At 34.1% G+C, this 11,709-nt stretch overlaps 1 protein-coding gene across 1 annotated transcript; it reads right to left on the bottom strand.

The window, feature by feature from the left end:
- Positions 1–324: 324 nt before the first annotated feature.
- Positions 325–3,949, bottom strand: LOC107934781 (uncharacterized). The gene is made up of 3 exons (XM_016867285.2): positions 3,750–3,949; positions 1,821–2,828; positions 325–1,262 (listed from the first exon to the last, which is right to left on the bottom strand). Exons 1-3 carry the CDS (start codon positions 3,756–3,758, stop codon positions 618–620), a joined length of 1,662 nt encoding a protein of 553 aa, XP_016722774.1. The 5' UTR covers positions 3,759–3,949; the 3' UTR covers positions 325–617.
- Between the last annotated feature and the right edge of the window lie 7,760 nt (positions 3,950–11,709).

The raw sequence follows: 11,709 nt of genomic DNA, 5'->3' as shown, positions 1-11,709 counted from the left end.
GATTTCCTATGGCATTTTTTCTATAATGGTTTGATTTTATATGATTTATTGAATTCTATAATGGTTTGATTTTATATGATTTATTGAATGGTTCTTTACTGCTAATATTGATTTAAACTTTTTTTCACAATTATTATTTAACATGTAAAAGAAACAAAATAAAAAAATTAAAAAAAAATTGAATTTTGCCAATCGAGCCTTAGTTCGATTGGCATGAACATGAAACGCATTATCTTTCTATTTATGAGATGAAAATGAGTTATGGATAGCCTTAGACATTGTGTCAAAAAGAGCAGAGATAATTAGAACCTATAACGAGATTGTTCAAAAAAAAATTTAAATTTTATTTATCTTTTTTTTCCTCCCCAAATATTTTTTTCTCATGGAAGAGAATAAACAAGTTTCCTCCTTAAATCTCTCAACATTATAATGGAAAACAAGCTAAAAAAGAAATGCAAGTTAAAGAGTAACTAAATATTAATCCAAAAATTCAACCGAAATGAAAGAATATAGGAAAAAAAATCCACATATATTGTAGAGGCTGAAAGCTTTCTTCATTTCATGTCTATGGCTGGTTAAAGTCCAAACATCATGATTTGAAGTCCCTGTTACCATCTTCAATCTTCATTAGCGCTAATTTCCGAACCCTTGACCGAATTCTCTGTTGTTGCCGCTTCTTCGGTATCTTTGTTTGTTGTAGAATCTTCGGAAGACTGCGCCATAGTTTCTGAGTCCTTGACAACAGTTTTCAAAGCTTGTTCACTATCTTTCTTTACTGGTTCAACTTCTTGTGATGGTGGCTTTGCTTCAGAATCTTTGATTTCAGTTTTGCAAGCTTCTTCACTATCTTTCTTCGATGGTGGAACTTCTTGTGAAGCTGGGTTGGCTTCAGGAACTTCGACTTCATTTTTGGAAGCTTCTTCACTCTCTTTCTTTAAAGGTGGGGACTCTTGTGACGGCGGCTTTGCTTCGGAATTTTCGGTTTCAGTATTTTTAGCTTCTTTACTATCTTTGCTCGAGGAAGTAGCTTCTGATGCAGGCGCTGCTTCAGAGTTTGTGGCTTCTTTAGTTCCTGCAGCTTTTTCAGCATCCTCATTTGTGCCACTAGCTTCCACAGATTCAGGCTTTGCTTCTGTCTCTGAAGTTTCTTCTTCATTTTTCTTTGTCTCAATTACCACAGGTGGGAGCCGTGCATCGAGATCCTTGACTTTTGATGTCAGAGATCGCACATTTTTGGCGCCTGCTAGCCTACCAGCAGACATCTGCAGTGAAAACGAAAATATAAGAGTTTTGACTAAAAGAGACAAGTCTGTCATTTAGATGTTAAAAGAAGATTAAAGAAAACTGTGTGGCAACATGGCCATTAACGATTTCCATAAAAGGAAAAGTGTGCAAGGTTAGGGGTTTCGGAAACAGTCTGTGATATGCAACAACCAGTTCTGCAAGAATCAAGCTCACAAGTAGATGTGCATTGACTGTCTATAAAAGTACATATTGAGAAGCAATCGACCAAGGAATTCCGCTAAATGTATGTTCATATTAGCAAGCGTTCAAATATCATATCGATCTTAATATCCTAAATCTGCACATAAAGTTTCCCTGGTAATATTAACTACTTACTAACTGATATGTTCAAAACAGCGGGTTAGAAAAGCTTTCTCCAAGTTCAATTGCTGTAAGAAAGAAATTTATGTAATTCTTTAAAAGTTCATCATCATGCTGATTCATCGAATGACTTCAAAACAGTACAGAAAGATATCCAATGCTTGAATAAAATATATGTATTTATGCAAGAAATTCATAATCACATCTAAACTTACCTCTTCTATTTGATCTACCCGTTCTTTTAAAACCTCCTCAGATGCTCCCTTGTGAAAGCCTTGAAGAATATAAAGAATGTGATAATGGAGTTCTTCAGATTGATGTTCATCGATCTTACAATGGGGTACGGCTGCTTTGCATCCCACTGAAAAGAAAGGGCAGTTTACGAGCTTCATAGGACAGACGGTTATGCAGTGTCTGTCCATATCACGTCTCATGATGAAATCTGGGCACTTTTGTTCACATGGAATTATCTTGAAAGGGCAAGTGGAATCGTGCTTCTCTGATTTATTAGCCGAAAATCTATCGTCGCACCCTTCATTGTCACAAGTCATTACCCTAAAGCTGCAAGTTGGCATATGCAGAGAAAGTTCTTCTGCAGTCTCGAATTTCATGCTACAGTGATATTCATTCTTAACATCGACATTTTTCAGCAACGTTTGTACAATGGCTTCTCTCTTGTCAACCGGCCAAAACCCATTAATTTCCATCTGTTGAGCAAAATCATCAATTCTGTCTTCTCTCCTCTCGCTTAGCAGCAATGCTGAAACTCGACTAAACAAATTCCTCTTCGAAACTGCAAACTCGTCAATAAGAAAAGCAATGATATCGTAAGGATTGTCGTATGCTTCTGCCTGTGGACCACCTTCCAAGACAACAGATTCAGCCACATAAGTTTCAGTTCTTTGTGTAAGATACTCCACCATTTCTTTTCTTAAGTCTGCAGCTACTGAACCCGGGGACCTGAAAACACCACCGGTTGTATTGTCAACACAAGCCGTTGCTAACCCTGGGAGGAGTGCTTGAGTTATCTTGAAAAGCAGTTCTGCATCACAAAGATCACAGTGAAATGCAGGACCTGCCACTTTTGCATCTTTGATCTTTTCAGGTACATTTTCTACATCACCTGCAGGTGGCTCTGTACTTGTAGGCGGATCAGTTGTTGTAGGTGGATCCGTAGTTGCAGGTGCATCTGTACTTGCAGGAGGACCCGTACTTGGCGATGCCTACAAAAAATTGATGTCAACTACAGCATCTAACTATCTGGTTTGATAACAAATCTAATTGGCAACCAAAGAGCATTGTAGACTTAAAATCTTTTAAATCTAATATAGCCTTTCAGCCACAAGGAAACATGTTGATAAAATTTCTACAATAAATTCAGAGATATCGATAAACGGATTTCTCAGGAAACAACGCCGCCGATATTCAAACTTAAAACCTCGATCTATAAACCTATGAAATATATTCAGCTAGCTATTTGACTATTTAAGGGGTAAACAGTACTAAGATATATTTAAAACCCTACGTATGAACAATTTTTCAATTTCTTCAATCTTTGTGCTTAATTTGATAATAAACAAATCTCAATTCGTTTTCTCAAAATCCAATCACCAAAACTTTCAATATAAACAATCCCAATTTTTGGGCAACAAATAAAATAAAACATAGAAAATGCAGTAGATTCTTAATCTCAAAGGGATCATAACTGGAGAATCAAATTCTAATTATCCCATTAATCAAATGTAACGGGAGAAAAAAAAGAAAAGAAAAAGACTAAATACTCGACTCATTTCCAAATGCTGAAGAATTCAGAGATCAGACGATTTAATCCTTAAAATTGGCTTTAATTTTCTTTACCACTCTGGTTCTCTCAAAATGAGGGAAAAAAAATGTGAAAAGCTAAAGCTAAAATTATATATATAAGGAATAATTTAAACCATACCTAAGAACAAGTTGAAAATATTTTAGCACATTCTTTTGCTTAATTTGATATGAAACAAAATCTCAATTACTTCTCCAAAGATCTAAACACCAAAACTTTCAACAAAATAAATTAAAAACATAAAAACGTGCAATAAATTCTTAATCTTAAACGGATCATAAATGTAGCAACACGTAAAAGGAAGAAAGAAAGAAAGAAATACCTCCATCATCTTGAAATTCAGAGAATTCAGAGATTATGATCAAATAAAACCTCTCTTTCTCTCAAAAAAAGAGAAAAAAGAAAATCTGAAAAAAAGGAAGCTAAAGTTAAAACGAACAGGCCCATGTTTTTCGTTTTTATATCCATATAACTGTTTTTAACGATCCTTTTGGCTTATTCGTTTGACTGAAAACGCCGGCTTCGCCAGCCCTTGCGTTTAACAAAATCGTGTTTCTTCGTGTTTAGTACGCAGAATTACCCATTTGGGCCTCAATTGTTAGTAATTTTATATTTTGGTCACATAATTTTAAATAGTTACAAATTAGTTATCGAATTATTTAAAGTTGTTATTCAAGTCACTAACTCGTTAAATTACTAACTGATGGCTAATGGTTGTTAACTCACTATTCATTATATGTAAAATTCACACAATATCATTCAATTATTAGTAAATTTTCACTTTAATCACTCAATTTAAAAAAAAATGTTACTCGTTTGGTCAGTGATTTGTATTAATAAAGTAGAATTTGTCTTCCCCTTTCACTAAATTTTGCAATGTCATTTCAATTAATATCGTATTACGCTTGGACTTTTAGTTTTTCTATATTTTATTTGTTTAATTAATAAAAATTATATTATATTAAAAATAATTAGTTATTGAATTTTTATTATTTATGAAAGTTAAATTTATTCTTTTATGTTTAGATTTTTTTATTTTTGTAAATTATTTAATTGTTTTAGCATCAATTTATTAGTAGCATAAGGAGGTTTTGAATTCTTAAAAGTAGATTTAAAACTCGTACCTCTATAATATTGTGTTGCACCAAATGGATGAGATTGATGTTGTTGAAACTGCTGCTCAATTTCAACGGCCTTGTGTACCACATCCTTAAGATCAACATAGGTTTGAAGATTAAGAGCATTGGTTATCGAAATGTTCAAGCCATCTACAAACCGCATCATGGTAGTCTCGTCATCTTCTCGTACATTTTCTCTTTGCATAAGCATCTCTATCTCCTTAAAGTATTTATCAACAAATTGAATACCTTGAACAATGCATTGAAGTCGTCATTTAATATCCCTATAACAGTGAGGTGGGATAAAACATTTTCTCATGATTTGGGTCAACTGGACCCAAGAATTAACATCTCGTTCACTATTCTTTGGTGGTTCAACACAAGCTGAGTCCACCAACTCAATGCATAATCCAAAAATCCCAGTGTAGCCAATGGAACTTTCTCCTCCTCCGGACATCTATAACAACAAAACATTATCTCAATTTTAGCCTCCCAATCACAATATACATCTAGATCATTCTTCCATCAGAATGGTGGAATGTTGAACTTTGGTTTACCTACAGAAGGTTGGCCTTGATCAAGAATACCCAAAGTTTCATCAATATGACAATATCCTTGTCTACCAATATTAGAACGAATATGAAGTTGTCCATTGTCCCTATCATCATCACTATCACGAGCACGAGACCGTCGGTTTGAATAAGTCTCCAAACGAGCAAAAGCTTGAGTTAGCATTTGAGATTGATTGGTAAGCTGATTGGAAAGCAGATTAATGTTCTCTTGTAGTTTTGTTCGGCACTTAGTCGAATTGGCCTATAGTTCCATTTGACACTTAGTCAAATTGGCCTCAAATGTATCACATACCTCGTTTAATTGTTGATGTTGAAATTTTACTATCCCCACAATATTCTCAAATGTAACATCTTATTCTTTGTCATTGGATGGTATCTCATCATGGTTTTTACGGTTACGAGTGCCACAAGTCATTGTGAAAGCTTGGAAAATACACAACACTCAAAAGAAATATTAAGCAAACCTCACATTTATGCACTCAGAAATAAAATTAAATTCTCAATGAAGTAAGAATTAATATTGTGAGTCTTTTAAAAAATTTCTATATCAATCAATCAGAAGGTATTAGAATCAACTAACAAAGCAAACCTAATAGCACTATGAGTCCAAAATTGGCTAGACACCAAAGAATTGTGTTGCACGGAGGAAGGAATGTGCAACGTGTTTTAACCTACTAACACAAGAAACAGTAAAGTGTTAGAATGCGTACAAGAACAATAAAATGCAAAAACAAAGGAAAACCTAAGACTAAGAGTCAATGAAAATTGCAGAAACCTGAAAACCCGAAAATTGCTAAGCAACTTGACAAACTTCGTTCGAGGTGTTCCCTATTTCCAAAAATCACGAAATTTAAACTAGAGCCTCCTCGAATAATGAAATATCCTGATTTTGGGCCTAGTCGGAATAGTGGTTTCGTGACCACAAAATCCGAGATAGAAATAATTATTTTATGATTATTTTAAGGTCTATGATATGATTGCATGATTGTGTGAAAATTTCGTGAAGAAATTTTATGCATCAAGTGCTTAAATTGAAATTAGGGACTAAATCGAATAATTTGCAAAACTTGCATTCTAGAAGTTTCTAGTATAAAATTGTTTTGAAATATTAATTTGGAGGTCTTAAATAGCACTTTTACCAATTTCTAAGTCTATGGACAAAAATTGGACAAGGATGGAATTTTTGGAAAGTTTAGTAGTAAGGGCATTTTGGTCATTTAGGGGTAAAATGAATTAAAATACAAAATTAAAAGCCAATTTTGCTCATCTTCAACCCCATGGCCGAATATAGCAAGGAGAAACCATGGCTAGGGTTTTTCAAGCTTCCAAGCTCGATTGTAAGCCCGTCCTAGCCTCGTTTTTAATGATTTTTAAGTTTTTGGAGTCCCGGTAGCTCGATTTAGCTTATGCTAGCAACAATTTAACCTAGGGTTTATATTTGGAAAAATACCCATAGGTGAAATTTTTGTATTTTGGTGTTTTATGATAGAATATGAGGTTTTAAATTATGTTAGACAACTTGTGCTACTCGGTTTTAAGTGAAAACGAGCAAAAGGGCTTAATCGGTAAAAATACCTAATAGTCATAAGTACATGTTAGAGTGAGAATTTGATGTTGCCATAGAAGGGAAAAATGATCATCATGTCATAAAACATAAGAAAATAGGCTGAAGTTTAATTTACGAGCTTTGGGGAAAAAGTGTAAATATGCAAAAGTTTAGGGGCAAAATTGTAATTTTTCCAAAATATGATTTTGGGTCAATTTGAATAATGTGAGTCCTAATTAGACTATATTTTAAATGATAGAGCAAGGAAAACTGAAATTCGGGCTAAAATGGGGAAAATACCAAGTTGTGGACGAAATGGTAAAAGTAGCCATTTTCGCATACGAGGTAAGTTCATGTGTAAATAATGTAGCATAAATGTTATTTTTAAGTTATTAATGTTAATTATATGATATGCTGATTTTTAATCGTGAAATATTATGCTTTGTGGTTAATGTTGAGTAATATGCAAATTATGTTTACTACTTGATAAATATGAATTCCTACCGAGTATCGGTTCCGATATTCCATGGAAGACGGCAAATGTGAGATCGAGGGAAAAAGCCCGTTTGAGCCTTAGGAATAGATTAGGATACAAGTGACATGTCACTAGGATGGTTGAGCATCCGAACTCGTTGAGTTGAGTCCGAGTTCACTTATGGATGCGAATGTCCGAACTCGTTGAGTTGAGTCCGAGTTCGAGAGATGTAACTAGGCATCCGAGCTCGTTGAGTTGAGTCCGAGTTCACTTATGGATGCGAACACCCGAGCTCGTTGAGTTGAGTCCGAGTTCGCTTATGGGCGGGTTACATGGTAGCTTGGCTACATATGTGGCACTTCTGTGCAAACTTTCCATGTATCCGAATTATATTCCGATGTGTTCAACGGGTAAAGTTCTACTGAAATGGAGGAATACTCAAGATGAAAGGGACGTATTGTTAAGTGTTGTGAAATGGGTACTTTGAACAGGTATGTACTTAACCCTCGGGTTGAAAAATCGATATAACAACAATATGGTAAAATGATAAATGAAAATGTGATATGAATGTCTTGGTGATGATTATGCAAATGATGTTTTATGTTTGCTTATATGGTTATGTTACTTGCTATTTTCATGTGAACTTATTAAGCATTTATGCTTACTCCCTCCTTTTCATTCCTTATAGTTTTGACAAGCCAGCTCGAAAATTGGGAACGGTCGGAGGCTCGCTCACACTATCCGTATACCATCTTGGCATAATGGCTTGTATATTTTGAGTATGGCATGTATAACATTATAATCATTTTGTATATATGGTCTTATAATATGGTTATTGAGTGGTATGGAAATGCTTGGTAATGAGTAGCCATTGGAATGGCTAATCATGATCATATTTGGTGTTATGTATGTCAAATTACTAGCTAATCCATGGAAACCATGAAATAGGTCAAATTTACCATAAAATAGATTCAGACAGCAGTAGTGACGTGAATTTGAAAAATCACTAAAAATAGTAGAAATGGAATTAAATAATGAATAAGTTATGGAATCGAAGCTTGATGAGTCTATTTTCATATGGAAGAATCAAAACAGGTATATGAGCTATATTTTATGAGATGTTTAAATTTTTGTGAAACAGGTGCAGAGCAATTTCTGGATCCCCTATTCTGACTTTGGAAATTCACCATAAATTTTACAAAGATAATTAGAAGTCATGCTTTATATGTACAGATTCATTATTGAGTCTAGTTTAATTAGAGGCAAACGGAATAGTCATTGAAGCTCTGTACAGGGAGATATCTAATTCGTAATACACAGAGGTCAGAGTAGTTGAACCCTAAAATAAGGGAGTCTTTAACTAATAAACTGTACTAATTGGCCCGACCAAAAATTCTATAAAAAAATTAGTAGATAGATATATGAGTCTAGTTTTAGGAAAAATTTATGGAATTGGATTTCGGGTTTTGGAACTCGAGATATGATTTTTAAAGCGACTGTGATGCAGTTAGCCAGCTTGTCTGGAAATTTTAAAATGAATTGTATGAGCTGTTTAAGTAATGAATTAAGTCCATTAACACCTCGTGTTCGACTCCGGCAACGGTCTCGGGTACGGGGTGTTACATTTAGTGGTATCAGAACCAGGTTTAGTCGGTTCTCGGACTAACCTAGCATGTGTAAAAGTTTAGCTATACATGCCACTGATCTGTGATAGTGTGATGTCTTCCGACGCGTATGAATACCGTCTTATTTAGACAGGGTACTCTCCAACCGAGCTGCGCCGACCATATTCAATGTTAAGTGAAGGTATTTGAGTAAAATTATGATTATGGTAAGTCTCGGTTCAGAAAAGTATGAATAAAGGTTTATGATACATATGTGATAAATATTCATATTTGCTTAATGCTCATATGATATAGTGTATGTGGCTTACTTGATAAGATGAACAGAATAAATAAAAAGTAGTAGAGGTATGAATAAAGGTCATAATATTATGATACGAGTGAAAATGTCCTTGTCTTGATTTGGACGTTGAATGTTGATAAATGTTAATGATATATAATTTTTATGAGATAAAGGATTATAATGAAATGAACTTATCTATGTTAATTAAATTGTTGGATTGAATTATATGATTGTAATGATATGTACATGATGATGCACGAAATGAAAGTTGTGATTGTGATGCAAATATCTATGTTTGTTTGGCCTTATATAATGTCATGAGCATGAATTAATTTAATTAAATGAATGGATAAGTAAAGCTGTCTAGAAAACATAGAATGTATGCATAGTATATTGTCTAAATGGGACAATAGGAAAATTGGTGTAAGCCAACATGAATGAATTACATGATTTTGATGATGTTCCTATGATGATGGAAGTTGTGTCATATGTGTATGTATAAGAAAGTCGAGTCAGAGGTCCTACAACCCCTCCCTCTTACCGAAGTGGTACTTATAATGGAATTTCATGAGATTTGTATTGAATAAGTTTCTGGTTGAGAACCCAAAGAGTACAGTGATAGAATAATTATAAGTATGATTAGAGATTGAAAATGAGCTGATAAGTAAAGTCAGAGCCAGTAAGGTATCGGATTGACGTAAAAATTATTGGAGTTATGCACTGTCCCAGTTAGAAAAGGAATTCTCCTTGGTAAACCGAATTACTCAAGTGCAAGGTCGAGAAAAGTGTAAATCGAAATTTATTCAGAACTAGCCTTCTTTAGTGAATGGTTTAATATGAAATTTGTGACGGCAGAACTAGTTGGGGAAATGATAATTGAAATGTGAACTATCTGAGTGTGACAGTTATGACTGGACAGATTTAGCAGTCTCTTTTGAGATGTTCTATGTGTTTACCAGTTCTCAGAAATATTTCTATGGCTATTAATCTTCTGAAGAAATTCTTGTTATATGGGAATGTCTTCTAATTCTGGTGTTGGATGAAAGCATTGGTAGTCTGACTGGTTTATAATTTATATTGCTCTATTTCATCGGGTATTCTATTTCATTTCGTCTGATAAGAATTGATGAGAGAATGCGTATGATATTATGATTCTGTTTCTTCTACTTGATGCTTCATCTGATATATATGTATGGGAAGATATATTGATCTTGTTATATTTGATTTCAGTGGGATTAAATGATGTTTTCTTCTGGACTTTCTTTCTTTGAAGAATTATCGGGGTATTCCGTATTTTCTCTATGAGTTTGGTTTTCGATTCTCCGGCATAGTATCGTATCTTGGGTTTCTTTATCCTGGATCTCTTTATTCTGGATTTCTTTATTCCGGGTTTCTCTATCTTGGATTTATTTATTCGGTTTTCTTGTTATCTTTGTTCCATAATTTGTCAATTACGACTCATGTTCGAAGTGGGTTCTTTAGCTCGTGATAATCATGTCAAATATGACTATACTTCTAATTTGATTTTGGTAATGTGGTAATTTTAGTATTGGGATTTTTTCTAATTTCTGTGTAAGGATTTGACATCAGTAAAGGCATAGGTGATAAAAGCGTGAGTTTCAGTCGGTATGGTAAATTATTTATTTGAAAGATTTCATGTGACAATTATGTCAGGATTATTTTTCCCAAGTCTGATAATAGAATTTCATTTTGTATGGATAAAAGAGTAAATAGTTTGAACGAGAAGTGTATATTTATTAGAAAGAGTTGGATATTAGTTTAAGTCACTACGAATGATAAGGTTTCCATCTTGTGAAAACTGAAAAGTTTAGTACATGTTGATAGAGTTCGGATAGATGAGAATATTGGTAACCGAAGCGTCTGAACTAGACTAGTCTACATTGAGCAAAGACTTCCTGACTTTCAGTAATGTATTGTTGTATGAATTGTGATGTGTTTCAAGACAGTGAGGTAATGTGATAGTTTAGAGCATCTGATGTTACATAAAATCGGAGTTGTTAAAGGGGTTAAAGCCGAGCATTGGGATCTATCAAAATTATCCTTGTCAGTGTTGATATTGGGATGGAAATGAGAAGGATTATTCTTGAGGCCATATCAGAATTATTTCTATGGCGGAAAGAGGAAAATGTGATGTATCCTATTGTTAAATGTTTGGCGAGATCTATAAATCATATCTGTATTGAATGAATTCCTACTCATCAGATTCATGGAATTTCAGGTCTCTTTGATTGTTGGATTTCTTGGAATTCCGGTCTCCATTAAATCAAGTTGAGATCCAGGTTTTATGTCATGATATCATGGGAAACTGAGAAGGGTTGAAAATTTAAGAACAGTTGAGAGTTGAGATTGTAAGCTTTTAGATCATATGAGAAATTGAAGAGATGTATCGGAGGTACAGTCTAAGTGCAAGTTCTTCGGCACCGAATATGAGATTAAAAGTGAAGACCACTTTTCTGGCAAGATTTTCGGGGACGAAAATCCCTGAAGGGGGGAGAGTTGTAATATCTTGATTTTTGGGCCTAGTCGGAATAGTGGTTTCGTGACCACAAAATCCGAGATAGAAATAATTATTTTATGATTATTTTAAGGTCTATGATATGATTGCATGATTGTGTGAAAATTTCGTGAAGAAATTTTATGCATAA

Source organism: Gossypium hirsutum, chromosome A01, assembly GCF_007990345.1.
Source record: "Gossypium hirsutum isolate 1008001.06 chromosome A01, Gossypium_hirsutum_v2.1, whole genome shotgun sequence".
NCBI classification, from domain to species: domain Eukaryota; kingdom Viridiplantae; phylum Streptophyta; class Magnoliopsida; order Malvales; family Malvaceae; genus Gossypium; species Gossypium hirsutum.
The sequence above is the reverse complement of the archived record's forward strand: the minus strand, read 5'-3'. Positions and strand labels throughout refer to the sequence as shown.

Coding starts and splice junctions, on each gene's coding strand:
- LOC107934781 (XM_016867285.2), bottom strand. Junction 1,263..1,820: donor GGGTAGATCAAATAGAAGAG/GTAAGTTTAGAT, acceptor TTTTCACTGCAG/ATGTCTGCTGGTAGGCTAGC.